General features: G+C 38.7%; 5 protein-coding genes, 1 long non-coding RNA gene and 1 pseudogene across 18 annotated transcripts; 2 read left to right on the plus strand and 5 right to left on the minus strand.

Annotated features, from left to right (window-relative positions):
* Positions 1-295: 295 nt before the first annotated feature.
* On the minus strand, positions 296-3,893 carry TH9 (thioredoxin H-type 9). Of its 8 annotated transcripts, none has more exons than XM_020697613.2 (6): positions 3,799-3,866; positions 3,325-3,410; positions 2,982-3,104; positions 1,365-1,518; positions 789-911; positions 296-640 (listed from the first exon to the last, which is right to left on the minus strand). In XM_020697613.2, the coding sequence occupies exons 3-6, from the start codon at positions 3,086-3,088 to the stop codon at positions 488-490; spliced, it is 537 nt and encodes a 178-aa protein (XP_020553272.1). In that variant the 5' UTR covers positions 3,089-3,104; positions 3,325-3,410; positions 3,799-3,866; the 3' UTR covers positions 296-487. The 8 variants fall into 8 exon arrangements, with proteins under 8 accessions (XP_020553272.1, XP_020553271.1, XP_020553270.1 ...); XM_020697612.2 differs by having other exon boundaries at positions 3,744-3,804; XM_020697611.2 differs by lacking the exon at positions 3,799-3,866 and adding an exon at positions 3,621-3,792.
* Positions 3,894-4,699: 806 nt separating this feature from the next.
* Positions 4,700-7,628, minus strand: LOC105174683 (ubiquitin-conjugating enzyme E2 28). The gene is made up of 4 exons (XM_011096861.3): positions 7,341-7,628; positions 6,793-6,920; positions 5,948-6,052; positions 4,700-5,123 (listed from the first exon to the last, which is right to left on the minus strand). Exons 1-4 carry the CDS (start codon positions 7,408-7,410, stop codon positions 4,980-4,982), a joined length of 447 nt encoding a protein of 148 aa, XP_011095163.1. The 5' UTR covers positions 7,411-7,628; the 3' UTR covers positions 4,700-4,979.
* A 135-nt stretch (positions 7,629-7,763) lies between these two features.
* Positions 7,764-13,461, plus strand: LOC105174685 (Mitochondrial ATP synthase D chain-related protein). 4 transcript variants are annotated; one of them, XM_011096865.3, is made up of 15 exons: positions 7,764-7,923; positions 8,538-8,831; positions 8,967-9,011; positions 9,120-9,182; positions 9,292-9,354; positions 9,482-9,544; positions 9,687-9,749; positions 9,890-9,952; positions 10,132-10,194; positions 10,394-10,456; positions 10,608-10,670; positions 11,491-11,550; positions 12,142-12,282; positions 12,426-12,518; positions 12,648-13,461. In XM_011096865.3, the coding sequence occupies exons 2-15, from the start codon at positions 8,604-8,606 to the stop codon at positions 13,149-13,151; spliced, it is 1,575 nt and encodes a 524-aa protein (XP_011095167.1). In that variant the 5' UTR covers positions 7,764-7,923; positions 8,538-8,603; the 3' UTR covers positions 13,152-13,461. The 4 variants fall into 4 exon arrangements, with proteins under 4 accessions (XP_011095167.1, XP_011095168.1, XP_011095169.1 ...); XM_020697607.2 differs by lacking the exon at positions 7,764-7,923 and adding an exon at positions 7,957-8,299; XM_011096866.3 differs by lacking the exon at positions 9,687-9,749.
* LOC105174684 (putative inactive receptor kinase At5g58300) lies at positions 13,457-16,209 on the minus strand. The gene is made up of 3 exons (XM_011096863.3): positions 16,076-16,209; positions 14,346-15,714; positions 13,457-14,200 (listed from the first exon to the last, which is right to left on the minus strand). Exons 2-3 carry the CDS (start codon positions 15,655-15,657, stop codon positions 13,581-13,583), a joined length of 1,932 nt encoding a protein of 643 aa, XP_011095165.1. The 5' UTR covers positions 15,658-15,714; positions 16,076-16,209; the 3' UTR covers positions 13,457-13,580.
* Positions 16,210-17,500: 1,291 nt separating this feature from the next.
* LOC105174686 (serine/arginine repetitive matrix-like protein) lies at positions 17,501-22,164 on the minus strand. 2 transcript variants are annotated; one of them, XM_011096868.3, is made up of 5 exons: positions 21,344-22,164; positions 20,878-20,983; positions 19,859-19,982; positions 18,704-19,597; positions 17,501-18,311 (listed from the first exon to the last, which is right to left on the minus strand). In XM_011096868.3, the coding sequence occupies exons 1-5, from the start codon at positions 21,501-21,503 to the stop codon at positions 17,937-17,939; spliced, it is 1,659 nt and encodes a 552-aa protein (XP_011095170.1). In that variant the 5' UTR covers positions 21,504-22,164; the 3' UTR covers positions 17,501-17,936. The 2 variants fall into 2 exon arrangements, with proteins under 2 accessions (XP_011095170.1, XP_088731400.1); XM_088875274.1 differs by lacking the exon at positions 21,344-22,164 and adding an exon at positions 21,061-21,308.
* Positions 22,165-23,837: 1,673 nt separating this feature from the next.
* LOC148785154 (uncharacterized) lies at positions 23,838-24,895 on the plus strand. The gene is made up of 2 exons (XR_016062749.1): positions 23,838-23,977; positions 24,766-24,895. It is a non-coding gene; the product is annotated as an uncharacterized LOC148785154 (long non-coding RNA).
* On the minus strand, positions 23,868-26,826 carry LOC105174744 (26S proteasome regulatory subunit 6B homolog; annotated as a pseudogene). The gene is made up of 5 exons (XR_016062748.1): positions 25,584-26,826; positions 25,294-25,452; positions 24,987-25,139; positions 24,690-24,772; positions 23,868-24,369 (listed from the first exon to the last, which is right to left on the minus strand). The product of XR_016062748.1 is annotated as a 26S proteasome regulatory subunit 6B homolog (transcript).
* Positions 26,827-26,911: the final 85 nt, after the last annotated feature.

Genomic DNA, 26,911 nt, shown 5'->3' on the forward strand with positions numbered 1-26,911 from the left:
TCAGTTGTATATCTAGTTATACACAAATTGATATGGGAGTGGTTTCTCTGTTTCTTTTTCAGGGCACACATTCTGCAATTTTTGTTCAAGATTTTGGTGTCTACGGAGTTTAGGGCCTGGGAGGACATCAGCTGCCCACGACACTCGTGCCAGCTACCGACAAACTTCAACAGATGGATTAAAGCTATCAAATACACAATCACAGCATCCCATTAGTCAGAAATAATACCATTTTCTGTCATCAGAAAAACAGCAAGCAAATCATATTATTTCAGAAAAGTACGAGAAAAGAGAGTTATTATGCAGACAAATATGAACTTCACAAGAAAGTCAAAGATCATCAATTTCTCAAAACATACATCATTTCCGTAATTTAGGAGCTTCACACACGGTTTTAGAATCCACACAGTAAAACCACTTGAATTTACAATTGTACATCTATAAATAGAGGGAAGATCTACTAATCACAGCCTCAACAACATAATAACTATTCTTGACATGGAGACTCTGAATCCAGTATGGCAATCATCTTCTTCTGCAGTTCTGGCTTGTTGGCACCAACAAGTTTGTCAAATTGTTGCCCATCTTTAAGGAAGAAGAAGGTTGGAGTTGCTTTAATATCCCATGATGTACTGAAATCCTGAAGCAAAGAACAATATTCATACATCTGCCTCAGATAATGGAGCTTAGTTTAAAAACAAAATTTTGGAACTCAAAAGCGAAGATATAATTGTAGTTCAACACATCTAGTTTTGTCATTTGGGTCACAAGTAAGCAGCACAACTTACAGTAAGTTCGTCCACATCGACTGTTAGAAACATTATTGAAGGGTGTTTCTCAGATAGCTCAACATAGTAAGGTGCAATCATTTTACAAGGCCCACACCATGTAGCACTAAAATTCGCAATCACCTGCATATCAATCCATGTTAGCAAGCAGAACGTGAACAAGACAAGCTCCAAGCACATAAGAGCTTCAATTTGAGCAATTAGAAGTAATGAACATCAGGTTTCCAGTACAATTTTTGGGTGCACAGAATTGGACCAACCAAAAAGAATAGAAACAAGCTTGCTCCATTTTCTCCATCCAAGTATTATCTTCCTGGTATGAGCTGAGTTGAAAAAAGTGAAAGATATAGATATCTAGAGAACGCTTTTGGAAAGAAGATTCCCATTTGAGATATGGAGCTTTCTTTTATAATACGATTATGAAAGAGTTTGGAGGCCTCCTCAAAGCCTTTGAATCGGAAGCCCTAGACCATACCAACTCGCTTTGGACCACTTCTCCCATTAGACAGGACATCCATGAAGCTAAAAAGGCTGTGAAAACACTTTCGATATTGAAATGTCAGTTTAGGAAGGTACCTTAGTCTTCATGCCCTTGATCAAACTATCAACTGACCGACTGGATGGAATAACAGAAAAAGAGTAGCCTACATTGGCTGGACCACTGGGCATACCTACAAACAGACTGCAGACAGACAGATACGAATTCTGCCCCACTGCTAGTACATGTGACCTGAGGAAGGAAGAAAGGAAACTTGGTCCTTAAGTATTAGGCTGATCTGCTGATAGGATTGACTTGTGGACAAATAGAAGTGATATTGTAACTGCTTTACCGGCTCAAGTAATCATTCCAAGCACTGGAAGTCTTCCTACCAGTCAATTCTTATTCTATTCCGGTAGTCCCTCAAGTGGTTAGGTATCATAATTCATAACAGAAGTGAGATGCCAAAGATGAAAAAAAGGAGAGGGCACCCAAGCCTATTCCATCCAGTCTGTAATCCGTAGCATGAATCTAAACTCAAAATATTGATAGATATTGTTTCACATAGGTCGTGGCATACCAAGGCATTATCAAGTGGTAACCAACAAATATTTTATAGCATACTAAAAAATTTCTAAGATATTAGCGAAATATGGAAAAGTACAAATAACATAAATTACTATGTAGTACATAGTAAAAGTTAAACAAAATATTGTTGTCATACATAAATAAAAAAAAAAACATACATTATATCAAATAGGTCATACTAGAAAAGGTCTCGGACAAAAAACTTTAATTCCATTATCCAATATAACATCCAAAACAATGTTATATTGTCAGGTATTATTTTTGATGATGTCCTAATACAGTCGACAATATATGAGTTATGATATAGGTGATGTGATCCAATATTATTAAATATTCCAGTGGGACATGTAACGTCGAAAATAGTCATCACTAGATGTTCTCAAATCCACTATGGCAGATCTCGACGCACATCAGCCAATGGAAATAGCTACTAATAAGCATGGGTCCAAGAGAATATTGTTATCCATTATCAATGCAGCTCAAATCATCAACTCTTCTAAGTCTTGAATTACTTAAACTTCCTCTGTTCAGGTATTCGCTATATCATCTCCGGAAGTGTATGCCTTACTAGGTCCTGTGAGAGGATGTAAGGTTTAAAGGGACCTGTGCATTCCTTATAGAAAGAAATTGATTCTTTTGAGCCAGATATTGCAGGGAATGTATTTAATCATCACAACATGAAAGGAACATGTTTTCTCTATAAGCATGTCCATGTATTTTGATGCACCATAGATAACTTCTAAACCAGCTTCACCTCCTGACAACTCAGACTAGCAGTCGAAGTTGCAGATACTAGGATCTTCAGCCCATGCAGTGGAAAGAACCAACACTTTTTAGTGATCAGAAGGGAGTGAGTCTTGAATTTCAAGTTGTATTCAACAAGGAATGTAAAGTATGTGCAGAAACCAGTGTATAACCGAGTATACTAGATGCAATTCTAATAGCAGAGGACGGAACAGGTCGACATAGTGATTTTGTGTGTATTTTGTAGTGATCCTTACTAACACATGTAATGGCTTGTGGTTGATATCGCTGCAGTAGACCATACAGCTTAATCAGGCAACCTAGAAAGATTTCAATCACCACACAGAAAAAAAAGAGAGGCTAACTATGAAATGAATACTCACAATCTTTCCATCTCTGTTTGCTTCTGCAATCTTTTGCTCCCAACTTTCAATTGTCGTGATAAGGTGCACATTTCCACCAGCAAACTCAACATTATGATCAGAATCATCGCCGCCCTTGTTATGCTGCATCATTTCAAAGAAATAAGATTATTAATTGCAGGTGAGACTTCCAAAAGAGAATGGATTTTAAAGATAACAAAAGGGCAACAAGAGCAAGAGTCTAAAGCTAATGAAGTTATAATAAGCAACCAATATGAATATAATGAAAGATAAATGGAAAGAGTATCCAAATATAAGAGTTAAAAGAAAAAGGGGAATCCGCTTATTTGGGAACAAAACAAACCTTAGCTAAGCAATGCCCCATTTTTACAGCCTAGAGAAGCTGAATGGAAAGAAACAGCAACACAAGGTGATTATACAACCTTTAATCTGTAGATTGAGCAGGCAGAGAGGGAAAAGGAAAACAGTGTGGGTAAGAAACAATTTAAGTAGAATCCAGTAATTACGTGCAACATAAGAAAGAAAAATCAGCACAAGTGAACATGATTAAGGGCAAAGATGGGTTTGAGATCCCTGAAAAGGAGGGAGTATGTTTTCGGGAGCGAAGAAGTTATAAGATGAGAGACAAATAGTAGATACCTAGAGAGAGAAAGGGATTGGCGTATGAAGAATAAGCCCTAACCGCAGAAGGCGATAATGGGGATTAGGGGAGAAAGTGGAAAATTAAGTAGAAAAATTGAGATTAGGGGAATATAGAATTACGGTTGATTTGGTATGGAGGCGGGGGGGGGGGGGATATGAGAGGGAAAAGCTTGACCGGAGAGGCGGCTCAGTTGTGGTGTGACCCGAAAACCAGCGTGTAAGCGACGGGATGATGATGATATTGTGTGTATATATATATATATATGTAAGTCTGTCAAAACTGTTTATTCATTTTTTAAAGATTAAATACTTTTAAAAAAAAGTATATAATAATACATTAGAGACGAGACGAGACGAGACGAGAGGAGATGAGAAGAGAAATCGGAGCCCCTTTCCTTTCCTGTACCAAAAAATCATTCCCTATACAACCACTTACTACTTACCTTCCACTAATTTAATTAAATAATAATAATAAAAAAGTCATCTCCATCTCTCTCACCATTTTACATAATTAACCCCTATTTCTTCTTATGACGTGGCATCATTACATAGTACACTATTATGGGATCAAATTTCTGTATGTTTGTACAACTTTGGTCCTTGGTTCTTTTCCCACTCACAATTCTCCACCGCCTCCTAATTCCCAACACATGGCCTGTTTATTTCTCTACCAAACCACAATTTAACATACCCTGACATCCAACTAAACCTAAAAGATGACTTGACGCCCCTTCCTCCCTCCCTCCCTCCCTCCACCTCATACCAAAATACTGACAATCCCACAAATTATTAACTCGTAACCCCTTCGCCCTCAGCTCCACACCCACACCCACACCCACACCCACACCCTCAAATTCAATTCACAGCACATTCTGCCAATTCCGGCATCCTGGTCCACACAACACACACTCAATGAATTTTGCTTCACCCTAACTTGTTTCTTCAGAACCCCCAAAATTTGACTTTACCCGTTTGCTTCACTTTTTAGTCATACTACTATTTTCCACATTCTGCTTTAACATAACAGCTGTAAGAAACTTTAAACTGAAATTGACACAACATTCTATAACAAAATATAAAATTAATGACACAACTATATATTATAACTGGTTAAAAGCCACCAACACGAATACCAAAGTTCCAATTCTAGAACACCAAGCAAATGCATTGTTCACACAAGCATACGATGCTATATAGAAGCAAAAAGAACTTCACTAAACATTTCATCCTTCTTTTATATCCCAGCTGAAAACCAACCACTGAACACAAACTCCTCCACCTTGCTTAATTCGTGATGTGCTGGGTCATACTACAAGAACACTACATAATTAAGGATGGGAAGTGCATCCACCACCATCATCCCATGGCATATTTCTGTGTCCAGCTGCGTGCAGTCGACTCATACTTGGCCCTGTCAGTCTTGTACATGTGGGCTATCTCAGGTACAAGTGGATCATCAGGATTTGGATCGGTCAGCAATGAACAAATTGAGAGCAGGACCTGGTTAATAGACATAATATTTGCTAATAAATACTACATTACAAGTATGATAATCCGCTTAACCTAAGAGACAGAATAATATGTAGACAAAACTTTCTCAATCTGAGAGCTGGAGTTCCATGTAAGAGCAAAAAATTATGGCAAACAATTTCAACTATGTTCAAGTCCTAATTGGACCAATATTCCAAAGAGTAGCTCTTGAATGCAGTAGCAGTAATATTGAAGTGGTATATTCACAGAGCCAAAGGGAGGCTTAAAAATACAACTTTGGAAGCATTATCACTTTATTTACACTACATAAATTCCAGTCTTACTTCATACAAAACTGATCCAACAGGTTTTGTAATTTCATGGGTGAACTGGTGGTGGTCACAGCTAATTTAATGCACACTCCTATCATTAGGCATCATGAATTAGAGAAGGGAGTCTTAGTCATAGAGGTATTTGCTGAGAGTATCAACCAAATAACCATACAGAAATACCATTTCCTTTCATTTAATAGTATACTTGATTCATGGCATTTTTCAGAATGCACTCTGATGCAGTTTTAAGAAATAAGTCAACTACGACAAGTATAAGGCATCACTTAAACTAATGTCAAAATTGAACTTTAGTATCTAGAGCTGCTATATTCAGCTATGTGCAGTGCATTTCCTCGTTATGTTCGAAACACTCTGTCTACCAAGATCAAAGAAATACCCCGAAATATAGACAAATCTTGGCAAGCATCTTAATGTTTATAATGATATCCATCATATCATGACAAGAAAGGAAGCCAAGCATGAAACTTTTTGATTGAAAGAAAACAAAAAAATACATTATACCTTGGAGATGGTAAGTGCTGGGCTCCATTGTTCTTTCAGAATATCAAGGCATATGCTTCCATTACTGTTGATATTTGGATGAAAAACTTTGGTCTTAAATGCAACCTAAATATTAGGCTCCATTAGAATTCAGAAGACAGAAAGAATAACCCAGAATTTAAAAGATCTTAAAATGAACGAAACATGAGTGTACGCTTCTACTCCCAGAAGAACGGGTTTATTCCAGGATGTAAACAAGCTAACATCAGAAACCAAATATACCAGGCACTAAACTAGGGATAACTTGATAAAAAAGATGCAAAACATAATCCTTTTCAGTAGGCTACATGCAACAGGCACTTGCATTCCATACAGTGTGCATAAGTTTCTCTTTTTGATTAAGCATATCTCATCCAATCTTTGGTAAATTGGTATTATATTACTGATGAGTATTAACATATATGCTTTCCCTAGCTATATCTATGAACAAAACAATAGTAGTTACAAACATCGTGTTATGTTACTGCCAAAAAGAAATTCAAAGGGTCGGCCTCTTTAGTTCCTCAACCACAGCTCAAATGAGAAATTGCATCCACCAACTAATTGTTGAAGTCCCTAAAAGTGAACTGCCCCGCCAAAGCCACTTGTTAGATCCAATTAATACTAGATACTTGTTAAAAGTTTAAACAGAGCACAGGTGCTCAATGCTGTCTATGCCTCTAACTGTCTTATTTGTAACTAGAGCGCAGCATGCTTATTGACTTGCAAAGTCTGAGAAATACAGTTACTGGAAAATGCATTCATTCTAGAAAACAGGCTAGCTAACTTTAAATGTAAAAAAGAATGAAAAAAAGTTAAAATACCACCTTGGGGGGCTTGAATGGATAATCAGGAGGGAAGTGGATTGTAACAAGGAATACACCGCCAGAGTATGGACTGTCAGTGGGCCCCATAATTGTTGCTTGCCAGTGAAACATATCTTCAGCGACAGGTCCTGTGATAAGTAAAATCCATCGTGGTTTGATGAAATGGGAAAACAAAGGAACTCAGAAGAAATCACACCAAATTGCAGATTAACACAATCATATTTAAGACGAGGTGAGTGGATCCACACACACATAGCACCAAGAAGTTAATATTGGATGCATGAAGAAGATGGGTGCAGCGTGCACCGGCTACAGTGCATTGCGGCGTAGGCCACTGTTATCTGATTTTGCCAATCATTTCTAATGAACCAGCACTCTAAATGCAATTGTACAAGTACATTTTCTCATCTAGTTAAAGCTCCGACCTCATGCGCAGTGAGTCCAATTCAGAGGAAAGGGAAAGTGTTGTAATTCATGAGCCAAAAAAGCATCCTCACCAAGAGACTAATAAGGATGGCTGTAAAAAAGAAATAAGAGGTTGAGAGTACCAGCGCTGCAAGAGGTAGGAGGGTCTTTCTGCAGATCCTTGAGTTCCTTGAGGATACGTTTTGAAGCCATGAGTTGAAGGTGTGGATGAAATTCTACCAAAGCAATGTAAAAAAAAGCAAAAGTGCGTGGATGAAAGAGAAGGCAAAAATCCCTTAGGGCAAACAAAAGGAACAGATGGCAGTAATGGGGAAGGAGAGAGGAGATCAACTTCCTCTTGGATTACACCCAACACTGCAATTAAGCTGAGACCTTATCGACTAAATTCTAAATTCATGGACAAAAGATATTACAATGATATTAGTACCAAAGTAGAATAGAATTATTATTAAAATAAAATATATTCTTTCACCAACAAACCCATAGTAATAGCATTAAACAAATAAATAAAAATCACATAATTATAGTTTTTTTGTTTATAATGTGGGTGGGGTGGGGTGGGGTGCGGGTAGTGAAACTGAAACCTACAAATGCACTCTCCAAATCTCATTCTCACTTTTGTCTAAATCAGAATTCAGAAGCTTCAATTTGGATTGAAGAACAAAAGCCCCTCAGCCTCTCGCCAAAGGCTTTCTTCATTTCAGCGTACGCCAATCCTTTTTCCTTTATTTTTTCCGCCGTTGCACAGCTTCCCTGTGTGTACCTCCCCAAACCCCACTTCATTCCGATCCATTCCTCATACTAATATTTAATCTTTGTTTTTACTGTTATCCTTCCGGATTTCTACCTACATGTTCATAATGATGTGCGTTTGATTTTTATTTTTTACTTTTGCCTTTTTCAATGTTGAATACCCCAACTCAGTTTCTTCTGAAATCCGAATTTTTTGTGGAAAGCTTCTTCTTGATCTGATTTCATTCACCCTCATATCCTTGAGAAAACCGGTATCCAACACTGACCTGCGGAAGGTGTTCAATTTTATTTGGCTTGGGGATCTGATGCTGTATTTTCTATCACTTGTGTAATTTCATACTCTATTTGTTTACTTCTTGTTATTTTTTCTTCGATCGATGATAGGACTGTTATCCTGGTTTCCGTGTCCGTATGCATGCTATTACATGTTTGGATTTTTCAGTGTCATTGAATCACATGCTTAGGAAACTTCTGAACCCCATCATCTTTACAATGTCAGTTGCATTCTAAGAAAACAAAGTTTAGCTTTTTATGCCGCTACTCTAACTGCTTTTAGAACCTAACAGATTGAGCTTGGTGCAACTTTGACACAACTGCTCACTGGAGTTGTCAATATTTGATATTATCCACTTATGGAGGAAGACAAGAAGAAGAAGAAAAACAAGAAGAAGAAGAATAAGCAGGCTACTAAACCGACAGAAAATGTCACACTTGATGCCAGGGAATCAGCGTCTGGTAGTCAAGGCCATGTTTCATACATAGGCCAAGAGAACGGTCAAGTTTCACGGACTATAGAAAATGATACTGGAGGGCACATAGTTGTAGATAGGGATGAGCATCTTGCTAATGGACTTGAAGGAGTGAGTTTATTTTGTCTTCCGTGTATGTCTGTTAGTGCGCCTGCTTGAGGTTGCATCTCAATGAGAGTATCAATTATAAACCCTTTTTCACATTTTATTTCATATGTGTCCCGTGATTTTCCACTTTGTTTGCAGACAAATTTGGCCAAAGCCGAGAAACAGTCTTGGCTGGACAAAGAAGTAAGGACATTACTGATCTATATAGTACTATTTTCATAAGTTATCATATGAAATCATTGTTTTTAACATTCTTATGAAAAACTATTAACCTCAAGTTTTATGATATAGGCTAGCTTTCAAGAAAAAATTAAAGAACTGCAAGCAGAAAAGAATGCACAGACAAAGAAAGAGGTTGGTCCAGCTTTACTTCTTTTGGTTATATTACCTTTTGTCTTCTTTGTTTTTTCTCCTCTTATCATTTACTTGTTTTACTCAGTGTATATCTAATGTATATTTACAGGCTCTCCTTAAGGAAAAAATCAACCAGTTGCTGAATGAAAAGGATGAAAATTCACAAAAAGAGGTAATATATAATTAAATTACCAGGGAATGCTTTTGTTTACAGACTCTGGATAGTTGGCTTAATATTCGTTAGATTGGCACATTTCTTTTTGTTTGTCAAAGATGTAATGAATATTTTGCTTTCACAGGCAAGTCAAAAAGAAGAAATCAAACAATTACATATTGAAAAGAATGCATCAATGCAGAACGAGGTAGTCAAATATATTGCATTTAAGAGAAACTAACATTCACCATCAGTTGAATTCTTTTTGTGGATGCGATAAATTTTTCACCTCTTATATTTATACAAGGAATCCAGAAAGGAAGTAGTGTCTGACAGTGTTCACTTCACAGGCTAGCCTAAAGGGGAAAATTATTCAATTGGAAAAGGAAAAAAACATAATAATCCAAAAAGAGGTAAGTTATATAAAAGTAACAGATTATATAAGATCGAAATTCTGGATTGCATATATGTTCCCTCTGGTATTCAATTATACTTTTTCTTGTGGGATTCTTATACTTTCTGAAAGTAGCTCATATTTTCAAGGCTTTTACAGGGTTGTCGAGAACAGAAAATTCAACGATTGCAAAGGGAAATGGATGCTCACCTGCAGAAAGAGGTAACATTACATAATGGGATTATTTCTGAAGGGAGAAGGTTATATGTTAATAAAAGCCTACACATATCTTTATTCTCTTCATTAATTTGTTCTGTCTTACAGTAAATTAGTAAGCTTTTTCCCTTTCTTTTTGTTTCTGAAAGAACTTTGGTCTTCTAAATTGTTCTGAATAATTTAAGGCTAGCCTGGAGATGAAAATTCTACAACTGGAGGATGAAAAGAATTCGTGGGTCCAGAAAGAGGTGACTTTCATAAGATTCTAAAATTGTACTGAAATCTCAAAATTTAGAACTCTGCACAATTATTATTATTATATCAAAACATCACTTTTTGTTGCCAGCAGCATGTCCTCTCTACTCTGAATGCCAGTGCTCTTCGTTGCTTGTACTTCCTCACTTGTTTATACCTTATATCTTGATGTTCAAAACTTCACTCTTGCAGGCTGGCCTTGAGGAGAAAATTGATCGGTTGGTAGAAGAAGCTGCATTTTTGAATTTGAAAGGGGTAAAAATGAGTCTGCATTTACCTAAAGAAAAAAGAAGAAGAAGTTAAATAGATCCTTGCTTTAAACTTCTGTTGTTTTGGTCTTCATCATGATTTAGCAAATAAGGAGCTAGCATTGTTTCAATGAATTAACTTATAGCATTAAACACAGGTGAGCTTACAAGAAAAGCTAAGACGGCTGGAAAAAGAAAGAGATTCCTTGATCCTGAAAGAGGTTAACACTGCTTTTATTGGATGGAAATGCTTATTTCCCATCCTTAACTGCTGCATTCTGGAAAACTGGAAGCCATGTTTGAGCTATTAGTTTGTTCCCTTTGGCAGCTACAGAAATAAAGGCAGAAGGGAATGCATGGTCATTGTTGGTTTTTGTTGCCTAACCGTATCCAGCAGAAACATAAATCTGTTCTGTCATTCTGTCTAAATTTATAGGGCACTAGCGTAATCTGGTGGTTTCTATGCTAGTTTGGCAGCTGCAAAGCTGAAGTTCAGATTTTTGTTTGTCTAGTGCTAGCCTAAGTCTGGTTAATAAAAACTTAGGTAGGAGTCAAAACTATTAGTTATTTACTAGTTCATTTTCCAGAGTAACATATAAGGACTATTTAAGCATGTATTATTAAATGTTACTGCCAGCCTCTATCTTCCAGTACTACCTCCATTTTCATCTTCTATTGTAACACTGCAATTCGCAACCAAATTGACCACTTTGAACAATCAATTTCTATATTTGCACTATGAACTCTTCTTCCGGCTAAAAACACTGTCAAATGAAATGAAATATATATGTGAATCATACACAGACATTGTCTTGCTTGATGGGGAGTTTTTATGTGTCCAGTAGTTTTTCCCATCTCACATTTGTTGTTCACAATGAAAAGCAGCTTTCAGTTGGTTGAAAACAAGAGGCTTTTGCTTTAAAGCTATTAGATGATTCGTCAGTTATGTTAACCTTACTGTGTAAGCTTAGCGCCTGCTATTGTCAGTAGAAATAATTTGTGGAGACACTGATTCTCTGTATGGGTTTTGGACTGTGACAGAACTCGGCCAAGGAATCAATTACCAGGCTGACCAGTGATAACACTAATTTACAAGCTCAGGTACCTACCCTAGCAGCATAATCTAGTTAAAATTAAATGGTTAAATAGATTTTGTTTGCCAAAGATCTTTATCTTTCAATTTGTTTGGATTGTGTTAGTGTTAGTCACCAACTACAGTCTGCTTTATATTACTGAGTTCCATGATTCAAATGCTTTTCTGGACACTTTGCAGAAGCAATAGGCCCTTGCCATCTTGTTCAGTTTTGTTGAGAAATGACTTAGCAAAGATTGCAACTTAGTGTGGGTTGGAAAGGATCTCCTTCTTCCTCGTATTCTGTACTTCCATTGCACATGAAAGAAGATGAAAATGACTTCCCATTTGCCCTCTCCCCTTGACCCTATAAGTCTTGCTTGGAATTTATCAAGTTAAATGGATCCCGAGATTTTCTTCTGCAAGTAGTACGTAATGCTTTGGTATTGATGAGATCATGTTGACGAGGCCTCCCTTTTCATAAATTTAATTCCTTGGGATTTATGAAAATGATTGAAATGCTACTGCATAATGTATATACTACTTCTATCCTTTTGGCCTATTTACTCAAAGCATCCTTGTTTATTCTGATACTGGAAATTAAAATCAAAGCCTGGCAGGTGACTGAGCTGGAGCTATCAAGGGAGGGTCTCTTAAAAGAAAAGCAACAGTTGACTGAAATTGTTTCCAGTCTAAAGTTAGAGATCAACAATCTTAAGAATGCTGCTGGTTTTCCTCAGTCCTCTGAGAACAACAAAGCAGTGAGATATTCTGTCTTCTGTGCTCTCTGCATTTGTGGCTATTGAGATTTTGACGTTCAAGAAACAACTCTTTTTCACTTTGGTGGTTATTATTATTTTGTATATGCTGTGCATCATTCTGGTAAATTTTTCTTCTGATTCAGACTTGTGAAGATGGGGGCGTGAACTACCAGATAGAAGCTGCACGCGCACTAGTTGAGAAACTGATATCAGAAAATTCAGAGCTTGTTGTAAAGGTAACTGCCAAACTCTATTGCCAATAGGTGGTGTATGATCTATTTTGGTGGTAGGGTTGTGCCTTGAGTCCCAGCCAAATAGAAAATCTTATGTTAAAAGTTTTGTCTAAACGATAATTGTATTATCAGGTGAATGAGTTGTATGCTGAGCTTGACCGAAGTGGTGCAAGAACAGAATATGTTTTCTCTACTGGCTCTGTTCCAGGGGCTCAGTCTGCTGATATTGCTGGCGGCTCAGTTCTTAAGCCTGATTGGGCAGTTGGAGCTGATGATAGGCACAGAACAGCTCAGGTTACTGATTCTATATATGATGCTACTCAGATGATGCCTTTCTCTGGCAGCAACCAATCTTTGGAAGATATCATGATTGAAGATCAGAGGAACAGCAAGCATGTGAATCAGAATGGTGACAGTGAACTTGCAAAATTTGTAGAAATATCAGAGGCTGATGAAATTGTGCAAATTCCATTAGATGAGAATGAAGTTAGGGAAACAAATATAGAAGTGGCTCAACTTGATGAGGAGATTGATGTTCCGCTCACTGATGCTCCATTGATTGGTGCTCCATTCCGTTTAATATCATTTGTTGCTAGGTATGTCAGTGGAGCTGATTTAGTCAATAGGAGCACTTGAAATTCAGGCTACTGAAACCCACCTCTGGCTTATAACACTACTGTTTAGAAGACGAAGCCTCTGACACCACAGATCCGGCAAGGCGTGGACCTAAATAGGATCTTGTGCATTTTTTTAGTCGATAGATACCTCCACAACAGTGTCCAAGAAAATATGGCTCTGTTTATACAGCATCTTTACTTGCTATTTTGCAGATGTTTTAAAGGATGGGTATAAACAGATGAATTTACTGTTTTATTGTATGTTAATTATCATAGTTGACTATGTAAATCGACTTGTTAGTAATGTTACCCATGATTCGCCAGTGAAAGTGAACAATCAGATACTTCTTACTGTTGGAAAAATTATTATAACACCTGAAATGTCCGTGCACTGGTTTTTCATAGAGAATGGAAATATCTGTAGCTTAGGTGCGATAAGAAACAATCTTTACAACGATGGACTAAGGCTCATGGACTTCTCTGATGATGATTGATTCTCGGAATCTGATGGCCGGATTTTCCCAATCATCTTAACAACTTCGTCCATTGCAGGTCTGGCGTCTGGCACCTGTGCCACACAGTTCATTGCAATCTGAAGCATTTGCACCATTTCTTCTTCAATGTTTTGATACTTGACCAGATCAGCATCGAAAACCTCAGCAGTCCATTCCTCCCTAACAACGGACTGGACCCATCTTGGTAGATCTACTACCTCATCTTGGCCCACTAACTTAGTTGGTGCCTTACCTGTGAGCAATTCCAGGAGAAGAACACCAAAACTGTAAACATCTGACTTTTGAGTAGATTTCCTAGTTTCAGTGACCTCGGGTGCTCGATAACCAGCACTTCTTGATGGAATTGTAGGGATTATTCCCATTAGAGGAGTAAGACCGAAATCTGTAATGCATCCATTGAAATCTTGGGTGAGGAGGACATTGGAAGACTTGATGTTTCCATGAGTCTGTTTACCACCAGCAGTAGAATGGATATGCGCCACTCCCTTGGCCGCTCCCAGGGAAATTTTTACCCTTGAGTCCCAGTCAAGAATTCTTCCAGAGTCCCTGTTCCCTGCAGACATCAATCATCATAGCATAAATGGAAAATAACACACTTCTGTGTGAAGGCACAGTATTAAGTCCCTGAACTTAAAAAGAATGTTATGCAAGTTGGCCAAAATGAGGAGGAGATCGGAGCTTGGAGATTGGATAGGTACCATGGAGTTGGGCGGACAAGCTGCCGCCAGGTACATGGTCATAAATGAGGAGTTTCTCATCCTTGGAATAGTAATAAGCTCGAAGGGGAACAACATTGGGGTGATGACTCATCCTCCCAATTGCCTTCATCTGTTGTTCAAATTCTCTTTTCCCAGCAACCACCTCCCTGAGACGCTTCACCACCACCGTCGTGCCTTCTTCTAAGACAGCTGTATAGGTTGTACCATAGCTTCCTTTTCCTAGCACCTCAGCTGAAGCTCTCAATAAATCCTCAAGATTGAAATTATAGGAACTACCTTCAAAGAACACCAATTTGTTCTTTTCGGCCTCTTGGACTCCACTCCCAAAGTCTTCCTTAGCCGTCTCACGTCTCCCTGGCCCTTGAAATGCTGATTTTCCTTTTAGCCCTCCATCTGTAGCACTTCTATTCCGCTTCACACAGCATACCAACATCACCGAAGCTAGAGCAACTAGCACCGTGGCGCTCCCTACTCCAATTGCAACTATAGCTCCTGTGCTTAAACTTTTCTTGGCCTTGTGGCTTTGAGGGATTATTGGAGAAAATGGGCTGCGCCCAGGAGAAGGAAAAGGTGAAGGTGAAGGTGAAGGGCAGTTATCCAGGGGCGTCCCACACAACATAGAGTTTCCAGTGAATGACGAAGCAGGAAATGTGCGGAGATGAGATGGAACGGAACCGTTGAGATTGTTATTGCTAAAATTCAATTGGTTAAGCTTTGGAAGGTTGAGATCAGGAATGGGACCGGAGAGAGAGTTGTTTTGGAGGTATAAAGTGGTAAGATATGTAAGATTTTGAATTGTAAGGGGGATGTTACCTGTTAAGGAGTTGAATGAAAAATCAATGACATTAAGGTGAGTAGAAAGAAAAGAGGGAATATGACCGGAGAAGTGGTTGTGTTGGAGGTTGATATAGCGGAGGGAAGCAAGAGAGAGAAGGTCGGAGGGAAGAGTGGCATTGAGGTAATTGGATCGAAGGCTGAGGGTGATGAGAGCGTCCAATCTGCCTAAGGTGTTTTGTGGAATAGGACCAATGAGACCAAAGGCAGGAAGACGAAGTGCCATAACACGAGTAGCATCGGAAGTGCAGGAGACACCAACCCAAGAGCTGCAAACTGAAGAAGTATTCTTCCAGTTAAGTTTTGGAGCATGAGCTACTGCAGAAGCAAAATCAAGAAGGGCTTGTGTGTCTGATTTGAGGTCTGCGATGGTGTAAGTGATGGTTGGCGCTAGTAATAGGTAGAAGAAGAACAAATAGAAAGAAGAAGAAGAAAGCAGGAGCAGCAGCTTCATCATTAATTCTGATTACAAGGAAGCTGAAGCTGCAGCAGGTTTCAGCAGCATTTATTGCTCCTGCAGGAAGGAAGGAATAGGTGAAAGGTACGTATATAACATCATTTAACAACACCATTATAATCTACATTGTAAGTCCATTGACAAAACTTAATTTTTTTTCTGTTCAAGGAGGCTTATTACACTCCCAGACTTCAAAAAATTGGGTATATGCAGATTGTTGTGTTCAACAGCTAAGCTAGCCACGATTCTTTTAAAGCAAAGACAGTGAGGCCCCACCAACATTAAAATTTGACCACAAGACAAGAAGAAACAGTGCACACTACATCACACAACAATTGCAGAAACATATATATATATATATATAGACGTAGAGAGAAGAGGGAAGAGGGAATTAATTAAAGAAGCTGAATGCCTTAACCTTGATGAGTTCCAGACACCAGTGTTATACAGGAATTGGAAAGAGATGGTGGGATAATTAAGATAGAGTCGTCCCCTGTCCCCTGTTCCCTGTCCCTCAACTTAAAAAGAGAGAGAGATGGAGTAGAGTACGCTACATACATACATTTTTCCTCCCTAACTCAACGTCCAGCTCCAACGGCATTATTACAACTTTTGCTGTAAATTGGATTCCCTCTTTTCTGTACGGTCAAGAAGGAAGATGGTATATAACTTGTTGGAACAAACAAGAAAAGAAAGGAGAGAGAGAAAGTGTTTTGGTATAGTTGAACGGATCCGAAGATTTTCTTTTCTTGAGAGAATGGTTTTTTAAGTCATTTGGGGGCTTCTTCGTCAAGCAACCGGAATTAACTGCACCAATCTCCATGTCTTCTCTTTAATCTTTATTGTTGGGCTGAAGCAGCAGAACGGGATAGCGTAAGATACAACTAATTTTCATCTAATTTAAAACCAATATTAACGCGCTAAGGAATTTGGTTTGGATTCTGATATAATGGCATATGGGGCATGGGGTTGTTCAAGTTGAGATTATTGTTTCTCATGAAAATGAGAGAGAGAGAGAGAGAGAACCCACATGCACATCGTAAAGAAAGCACTCGTATAATTCTATAACTACCTACAGTCCATCTAATTATTGGGCGATGACTGAAGAAATGCCACCCCACTTATGATAATATCGATTCCTCATCTTAAAAAATAGTTTAAACCGTTGACGAAGCAGCGGCAGTTGGGGTTGGTAATCCCCTCCATACTTTAATATAAGTAAAAACGAAAAAACTAGAATTAGATTTTCGACCCCACCTAATACTCTCTCTGACATCCATCTTCATATATGGACCAACACTAACTTAGCGTACCATTTCACTGGCAGCAGACCCTGATTAAGAATTTCTATACAACTCGATTAAAACTGCCGAGAACATCAACATGGTTTTTTGGTAAATGGAGAGCGTCGGGAGAAACAAGATATAATATCATACTGGGAATGGGTAGCAGAAGCACATGATTGGTTGGTGCTGGGAAACTCCATATTTAATGGCCAACAGAATTGGCGCCCGGTGATCATCGTGCAACGCAGGAGCACTTCCCCCAAGTAGACACCCTCAAACCACCTACCCAGAGCATTTCATGTCATCAATTATAATTTTTTACCTAAAATGTCGTATACAATATACGCATGTCAGTGGGAACACATTTATTACTAGATGAAAGACGGTACTATACTGGGATTACATTTGTATCCATCAATGCTGCTGCTGTCCCTTTTACATGGTATTTCATAATTGTCAAAATTTAAGAAACACAAGTATTTAGTATTAGTTGCCCTTAACCTTAGCACCCAAGAACAAACCACCATCAATGAAGCAACTAGCATATATCTAACAGATACATCCAGAAGCATAACTGTCCATTAGGTGGCGAAGAACAAAACATATGTGATGACTTTCGGTTCACCAAATCCATCCCTGAAAAGGGAGATAATCACAATATAGAATGTAACACAAGAAGTTTAGGCTGGCACCAGAATACTATCACCAAAAGACAGTTCTATTTTCTGCCTTCTCTCCTACCCAGGTAGAATTTATCCTACAAACATTGTTCATAGGAACGCCATTCAATTTTTTTGGGTGTAACAAGCGAAGACAAACAATTCTTTATCTGTCAAACCACATTACATAAGTATGACTTTTTGCTCATAATAATGAATTCTCAGCAGGTATACCACATAGTTTTATCTCCCAACCTTTCATGGAAAGAATAAGAATTTGAAAATAAAATCATGAAGGATGATGACTGAAATAAAACCCAAGATCTTCATGAGGTTATAAAGGATCAAAAGGTTCTGGTAGAAGTTCAAATCCAGTATCAAAGATGGATCCTTGGTCAGACTTATCGTCAAGACTATGAAGCCAATTCGTGTTCTTTAGATCCTCTTTGAGAAGGATCATGTCATAACGAGAACTTTCATAAATATCAATGTTGCTCAGTTTTGCGGAAGATTGAGATTTCTCTTCCTCACTCCCACTTTCAGAAAACCGGTTTCCGTTTTCTGCAATTGCCCCATTACTACTGATAGACAGGTTTCCATTTGCAGATGCAGCACCTGGTTGGTTTTTCTGGTTGGTGGATCGAATGCTTTGAGGGAATAGATTTGAGCCTGTAAGGGGACGAAAACCATTGCTGCCATTTCTTATATCCTGCAATAGATTTGGAAGATCTTTGAGAATGATAAAGCATAAAAGACTAGTGATTCGTATTCCGTGATTGAATTGTGATGTGGAGGCTAAATGATTGTATCTGAATTGGCGCAACATAATGTTCACTTTCATCAGAAACAGACAAAATTCAGTATATCATTGCTCTGTCCAGCATCCTGATTACCAGAAACTAAGGATGCTAGTGGATGCAATGGTGATGATGATTGTCATGCATATGAAAGGAAGAATTGAACTGTTTCAGAGTGCAAAAGATTTTCTCTTTTGTGTTCACATACAGCACAACAGGCAACCTTCATTTTTTAGAATTAAATAATTTAGTCACTTAACATAAAAGATGTCAAAAGAACTGTTGAAAGTTCAGAGATAAGTACCATATGACGTATAGCCATGTCAAGGGATTTCTTTGAAATTGTCCGGCCAAACCCTGTGCTATCTGTGGATGCCTTTACAGATTTCCGTGTTGACAACTCTCTCTTAGAGTCCATTGCATCAGTCAGTTGTCCATTGGCAGGTGTTCGACCCCTTCCAGTGGGTTCTGCAAGTCTTCCCCTGCTGACCATTGGTGATGAATGTCTCCTAGTAACGGTAGCAGTATTAGGTGTAGGCTCTATATTCCCTTTTCCAGTAAGTGCCGCACCTGGTCTGGACCTACCAGCAGATAATGGTCTGTCTGGCAAAGTTGTTCGGAGGTTTGGTGGTGTTTCAAGTGGGAAATCGGGGAGCACAATTGGCTGTGGTGAGGCCCGAACTCGTGGTCCAGGGGAGCTTGGGCGAGAAACTGAAGCAACACCGCGTCCATTTGTGAGGCTACGTCCACCTGGGGTTGAAGGTCCAGAAATAGAAGCTAAAGATGGTGTGGGATTCCGGCGAGTAGGTGTTGACGGCCTTGATGTAGAACGAGTAGCAGGAGAATTCAAGTTTGCAGAGATTTGTGGCCTAGAAGTAGGAGTAGATGGTCTTGAGTTTTGGGGCGGTCTTGGTTTATCAGCCGAAGATGTGCTGAGGGCAGGACGGGGTTTAGAAGGTGTTGTCGATCTTGACGCTGGTCGAGCAGAAGGGGTTGAAGGTCTCGCACTAGATGAAGAGCGATTGGTAGGAGTGGATGGTCTAATATAAGAGGAAACAGAAGCAGAGCTTGTGTTAAGAATGGAGGTTGATTTATTGGAGTAGGAGCTGTACTGGGAACTGGAGACAGAAGGTCTAGTCACCGAACTGCTTCGGGTCGGTTTTGTGACATGGTTGTTCTCTGACTGAGATACTGATAACTGTAATTGGTACACTTTTTGCAGTTAAATTATTTGCATGAAATTTGTCGCCAAGAGAGTAAACAATGTAAAGTTCAAGTTTAGAAGCACTGGACTGCAAATAGCATACTGTTCTTTTATACTAAATGATAGAAAATAGTAAGTCAATTAAGCAAGGACAACAATTGAAAGTATTCATAATCAACATAAAAATAACAGAGAGCAAAGAGCAAGAGCAATTTGCTGGAACCTTATATACTGCAAAGGAGACAGGTGGCATACCCGTGAGGCTTTGGTCGTTGAGATTGATCTGACCAATGGACCACTTCTTGGAGCCATGAGACCCATTTGAGATTCATTTCCATCCGAAGAAGGGACCAGCGGAGTTCCAGGAGGAGTAAGAAGCCTATCAGATACAAGAAGGTATAATCAATTAATAGATCAATCACCGAAATAATCTAGGCTGAAACTATTCAACTAACATAAATTTCATTTAACAATTAATGCAGCAGATTATCCTTAGATTCTGAATCCAATAGTCTGTTGTTATCTACCGGATCTCATTGGATTAACAATGGGATGAACATGTTCCAAACACTTTTTGTGATGATATTGAAAGGTCGCCTGAGTGCACTATGTCAATCAAGATTGCTCAAGTGCGTGCTCCCAAAGAGTACATTCCAAGTTTCCACATTTAAAATTTATGGGTAAAAAAGAGCATTGTAAAGCATGCTAACCTTTCCCATTTACTTGTCAGTGCTCTCCCATTATTTCGATCCCAACTTTTCCTATTCATTGGCTATGTGCAATAACTATCTGAATACGGTCTATTAAGTTAATTTCCAACTTATTAACATTCGATCTTATTTAATCTGAAGAGACAAGTTTCCTTCAGCACTGTATTGTATAGCATTAAACAAATCTCTGAAAGTAAAATGGATATGAATTTTTCATCTGAACTATTGCTGATTTTGGATATGCCTCTCAAAATTAGCTAAACACTTGGCATAAACTAGTAGTAGTAATAACTATCAGGAAAGAAGATAGAGCAGGCATGTGAGATTTATCTGAAACAAACGGAAAAATAAGTGAATAGATCACAGATCTATTTCCTAATACACATGCGAGGGTTGTTTGAAGCCAGCTAAACAACAAGTCACGCGATTATATCTTTTTCTAGAGTTGTTTCGTGGTGGTCAATGGCAAGAGGAAATTTATAAGGCAATTAGAGGGAGATAACACTTGAGGAATGAGCTAGATCTGATCATAAATTGAAGAAGAAAAAAGAAATAAGGAATTACCAATCATAGTCGTGCTTTCCTCCATCAGCTGATGACAATAAATCATCCAATCCACTTTTCCCCTGTTTTGCTGATCCGATGGAGAGTCTCCCCAATTTCACCGATACTAAACACGTTAATCACCCAAATTAGGGGAATAAAGCAGCTAAAAAGCAACATGAAGAAACAGAGGCAACAATTTACGGAAATGAATCGAGGCATGAAGGAAGATAATGGAGGATAGATCAAATCAAAGAAAAAGCGTCGGCGAGTATAGAGTTTAAAGGAAAGCGCAGGGCACGACGTCGTCGCGTAGTATGTAGTAATACACTACACTAATATATTAACAACACCAGATAACGCCAAAAGCAGCAAGGCAAAAAAGCGGGGAGTGCTTGGAAATAAATTTGTAATATATAGTGGGTTAGTGAGCAGCACAACCCAGAGGAGTGAGAATAAAAAGAGATAAGGAGATGGGAAGAAGTACCATCAGACTCGTCGGAGGAGGCGAGGGAGAGACTGCGGCGACTTTTGGAGAAGAGATCTAGATGATCATCGGCGGAATTAGGAGGAGCGTTGAGGCTGAGACCACGGCGGTGGTTGTTGCGGGGGCCAGAGATGAGAGATTCCCTCAAGGTGCGGTTCATGGGGAGCAGTGGGAGGGGAGGGAAGAAGTCAGAGCATGGTGGTGAAGAGTAAAAATGGAGATCCAACCAACAAGAGGCTATTTATTATATTATTAGTTAATAGGGCGCCGTAAGATGGGTGAATCATGTGCGTGGGTGCCTGACTGGAGAGGAGAGAGATACCTACATCATCAGATCTGTGTGTATTTTTGTATTTGTGAGAATGAGAGAAGAGTGAAGAGTGAAGAGGTGGGAGGGGTGCGAGTGTAGTGTAGATGATGTAGCTCATCATCAGCTGCACTGCTGAGCAATGGAGAAAGAGGCAAACCCAAACCCAAACCCCCCATGTTCATCTGAATTTCATTGTTAAAAAAGCACACACACACACACATGAAATACAGACACCACCTCATCCTCATGTGCTCTCCATTACTTACTACCTCATCATCACTCACTACTCTAAATATTATTTACAATAATAATCTTATTCAGAGTGATAGTGTTATATTAAAGAATTATTTGTTTATTCTTTTTGGTTTTTGGAAATGGGAGGAGTAGTAGTAGTGGATGTTAGAATGAAGTGAGAGGAAGGATGTGATGGCAATATGAGATTCGGAGGCTGAGCTGATAACGTGGTTACTGAATCATTATCACTATCTGCCAATCAATTTTTGCATCCTCCTACCATTACCATTCATTCAGCTATATTGCCTTGCCCCCGCCCCTGCCCCACCACCAATATGATATGATGGAGAAATTATGAATTTAAGATAGAGGGTCATGTGGTTGTGGTGGGTGAAATTTTGAGATTTGTAAACCAAGTAGATGTTCATATTATTAATGAAGCCGCTACATTTTAGATATATGCATACATATAGCAGTAAATTATGAAAAAGTCAAAGAGCCTACTACACCACAACCACCCCACCAATTCTAATTAATTGAATTTGAATCCACTCACCTCATCATCTCCTTTGGTTTTTCTTTCTACACAAGTAAATCAAGTATCATATCATCAATATAAAAAAAGGGTACTCAAAACTCACGAGTTTGATTCTATTAATTAAATCAGTGATGTGGGCTCAACTACTCTCTTTATTTGGAGTTTTGACTTTCTCCTATCATAACATTGGAATGATAAAAACTATGTAAAAGCCAAACTTTGCTAATTATTTTCGTTAAGAGTAAGAATATGAGTGTGGTGTTAAAACTCACAAGTGAGGGCCACTTGATGGTCCTCAGAAAGAAAGGAGAAAAAATGTGATGTGCACTTGTTTCAGATGTAGAAATGGGCCATGGCCCCCCACCCACCATCTTGATAATTAATATATATACAAAATTAAATGTATCATGTATGTCGGTAGTGGCATTGAACGGACATGTGTATGCATGCGCCCATCCCCCCATTAATTCATGCCTCGGCCATCTGCCTTGTTTGAGAAAGGAACGGCAACGGTACAGCACTTAAAACGACTCGCACGTCATACATCACCTACACCCATCATCCTCTCAACTTTTATCTCTCTCATTCCTCAACAACTAGAAACACAAGTTTTTAATCTCCACATAATTTCCACTCAATCCTCATAAATTTACTCAGGTAGTACAATAGCGGAGCAAGTCTCCCAAACACCAACCCCTAAGATGAAATGAAGAATACGAAATATCTATCTAAAGATATGGGGACATGGCCCGTCCAGCAATTAATGCTAGATCACAACAAGTAGTTCTGATCATTCCACCACCTGTGGGACCTTTAATCCCAAACTCTATTATACTATATTGTATTCTATTTCCTCCCGGTCCCACACACTACACTCCTACTCTACTACGCCTCGCCTTTCCTCTCAATAATACAATATCATATATAGCTTCTCATTTACATCATAATAATAAAGACAATGTATGTACATTCATTTCAAAGTACGATTATGCAATGAGAAGCAAATACTACTCATAAATACTAGAATAAAACTATATTTGTACAACTCCCAGAAAATAAGGAAACCAACGTTCCCTGTTTGGGGCGCAGCTGTGGGGCTTCAACTCCAAATAGCATGTGCCAGTTAACAAAGCATGATTCCAATAATTTTTTGCTTCAGAATTTGTTCACATGGAAGCGAGCCCCCCCCCCCCCCCCATCCTTGAGAGAGAACTGAAAAGCAACTGCGGCTCACATAATCAAATTGTTCCTTTAAAGTCAAGATAACTTCAACCCCCACCATTATTTCTATCCATGGCCAAATGCAGCGGAGGTGCAAGCATCCTTCATCTTTCTCATCAAAAAGGAAAACCCCCCACAAATTCTGAATCATTTCTTTATGATTTGTGGGGAGTCCACCATTTTGTTTGCCACCCTCGTAACCCATTCCATCTCACAGTTATACCCCTCAATATTTATATGTCAAAATCTTACCACACACATCATCAAGCATTTCTTGGCATATCAAGTTATCAACCCACGTACAATTCTCATAGGCAAGTTAGTTCTCAAGGTATGTCTCTAAACTATAAGCAAAAGATATTTTTTTAATACTTTCCTCCCTCATGTGTAAAGAGAACAATCATAAAGTGGTATTCACGGAAAGCAACCCTTTTTGTGAATGAGAATAGTTTGATAATTATCCAAATCAAGATGGAGCAATCTAAAGACAGCATCATATTCAATATGACAAACCGAAAATGTTAGAAAACCATATCAACACAATGATATTGCAAGAAACATACATATTCGGTCTATATGGGAAGTGCAATTACTTGTAGAATTCAAATCAGTGTCTGGCTTCTTAACATTGCTTCGATACCCCTTCCCAAAGTCCTTTGGGAGTATGACATACTGGTTTTTTTGGAATGCATGCAAACCTTCCTCATGACATATAGCAGCAATCTACATAAAAAACCACCACATTTCGGTTTCTTCACAAGCTCCTTCAGGTAGACAACCCATAAAATATTGAGGTCGAGTTTTGTCTATGAAGACAAAAACTCATGTTGCTATGTGTCTTCTGTTCTTTTCTGATGCACAGTCATTAAATGACTTAAAAGATTTTCTCAGTTTTCTCTTATACCACTAATCAGTAGAGTTCATCATAATATAAATATGTCGAAAGCTTCTTTATGGAAAATAATTCATCCATCAAAGTAGACAATAAATTGCTGATGGTTCATAAGCAGGAGAAAATTATGCAGTCAGTCCAAGAAACAAACCTCAGCAGCACTTATTTTATCAGGTCGAGATACATAGTCCTCTAAGTCAACTTCGTCACTTAAGTTCATCTTGCAGTACAAACCTGCTCAAAGAACAAGCAACAATAAGCAGATACATACCAATCCCAGCAAAACCATCAGAAGCTTATGGGGAGAGAGGGGGCAGTTATCCCAGAGAGAAGAGATGCATGAAAACAGTCATTCTGTTCAAAAAAGAATGACCACTTCAATGTCAAGCATCAAACAAATGAACCGGAAAACATAAGCTTTAGGTAAAGCTTCTGCACAAAAACTAACCTGAAAAACCAGCCTCTTCTGCCTTCTATCAGGCAAAGGAAATTCAATTTTACGATCAAGTCTACCAGGATGAAGAAGCGCAGGGTCCAAGGTGTCGGCACAATTAGTGGCCATGATGACCTTTACATTCACAGTTTGATCAAATCCATCCATCTGCCAGAGCATAAATGGAAGCAGGAAGACAATGAAAGCTTAGCAGAAGATTTACGATATACCCAAGTACATTGTATGAGACATCTTCACGTATTATTTTCACAAATCTGGAATTTTCAAACTTTTCAACTCTTAAATAGTATAGAGATCAAACCTGATTTAGAAGTTCCATCAGAATTCTTTGAACCTCTCTATCAGCTCCTGTTTGGGCGTCAAAACGTGCAGTTGCAATGGCATCTACCTCATCTATATAGATAATTGCAGGCGCGTTCTCTCTGGCCAGACGAAATACATCACGGACCATTCTAGGACCCTTTTTGTGTCCATCACCAATAATATTATATTATTATGGTGAATTTTAAAGGAGAAAGCAATTAAAAACTTGTTGTCAGTATGATGTGCAGTACCGAACTATAAGAAAGAGCAAGAGTTCTTGAGAAATACCTTACCAAGATATTTCTGAACAAACTCGGAACCCACCACTCTTATGAAAGCTGCAGTTGTGTGGTTGGCTACAGCCTTTGCAACACTCCACGACGAGGATCAATACCAATCTGCTTGTACAGTTACGGTGTGTGAGAGGTAGTTCAACAGCTTCACGAATCTGTTGCTTTTGAATATCGCATCCACCAATATCCTGATTACATGATAGATAGAAAGAATGCGATAAGCATATTGCCGAAATGGGCAATATGGCGCACAAAAACAAGCACAGAAGAATCATTAACAGAGTCAAGTGTCTTAAACTGAGCTATGAATCCTTATGATGTGCCAGCCCAATCAAATTCTTCCTCAAGACCGGTTTCTGTCAGACTCTTAGAGTTGACAAAAACAACCAAAGAGATGAATGTAAAGGATATTATGAATGTACAGGAAACTCCAAGCTCAAACGCCCTGCCGAGAAAAGAGTTAAATAACATCCAAAGACATCAAGTAACCAAGTACCAAAGCCCCTGACATGTCCGGAATGGAAGAGACAAAAAAATCCGGTCAGGGAAATTGGCATCGACCCTTGACTGCAGTCTGACATACTACAAATCATTATCACTACAGCAACGAAGTAATGGGCTGCTGTCACTGTTGTTGGGGAGGAAATCGGAGACGGAGAAGGAATAATGGTTTTTTATTTATTTAATATGGGCCTGAAGGAATGAATAGAAAATGAAATGGGTTGAGTCGTATTTGATTTCATCAACCCTAAACTAAAATGATTTCAATGAATATGGAGTCCCAATATGAAATAATAATTGAGTGTGGGGAATATGTGTGGTTGAGTTAGCAGTTAGGTAATTGTAATTGATATGATGATGAAGGCAGTCGAAAAAGTGGATTAGTCAATAGGCAATATATTAAGAGCACCACCTGATTGGCAAATAGGAGCGGGACTGGGTAAGTCTGTTGTTAATTCTAGTTTTGGCCTTAATAATTTCCAATATGCATTCTGACGCCAACCCCACTTGACACTTCCCCCTTGTTCATTTTCTATTTTTACATGCACTCCGCTCCAGTACTCCACTACTCCAGGACTCCAGGACTCCAGTACTCCACACCCTTTAATTTAACACAATAATTAATAATGGCAATGCAGTGGAATTCATACTTCTTTCCAATTTCCATTCAATATATATATAACAAAGAATGGGTGGGTTGTGTTACAATTAAAACTTGCAACCCATTCCAATTAATGTGCCTACTCAATATTCCAATTCTAGAGTTGAGTTGACCTCCAAATTAAAAATGGAGGCCACACCCCTCCACTTTTAATTCCACCT

Source organism: Sesamum indicum, linkage group LG11 (assembly GCF_026168435.1).
Source record: "Sesamum indicum cultivar Baizhima isolate 11 linkage group LG11, ASM2616843v1, whole genome shotgun sequence".
Taxonomy (NCBI): domain Eukaryota; kingdom Viridiplantae; phylum Streptophyta; class Magnoliopsida; order Lamiales; family Pedaliaceae; genus Sesamum; species Sesamum indicum.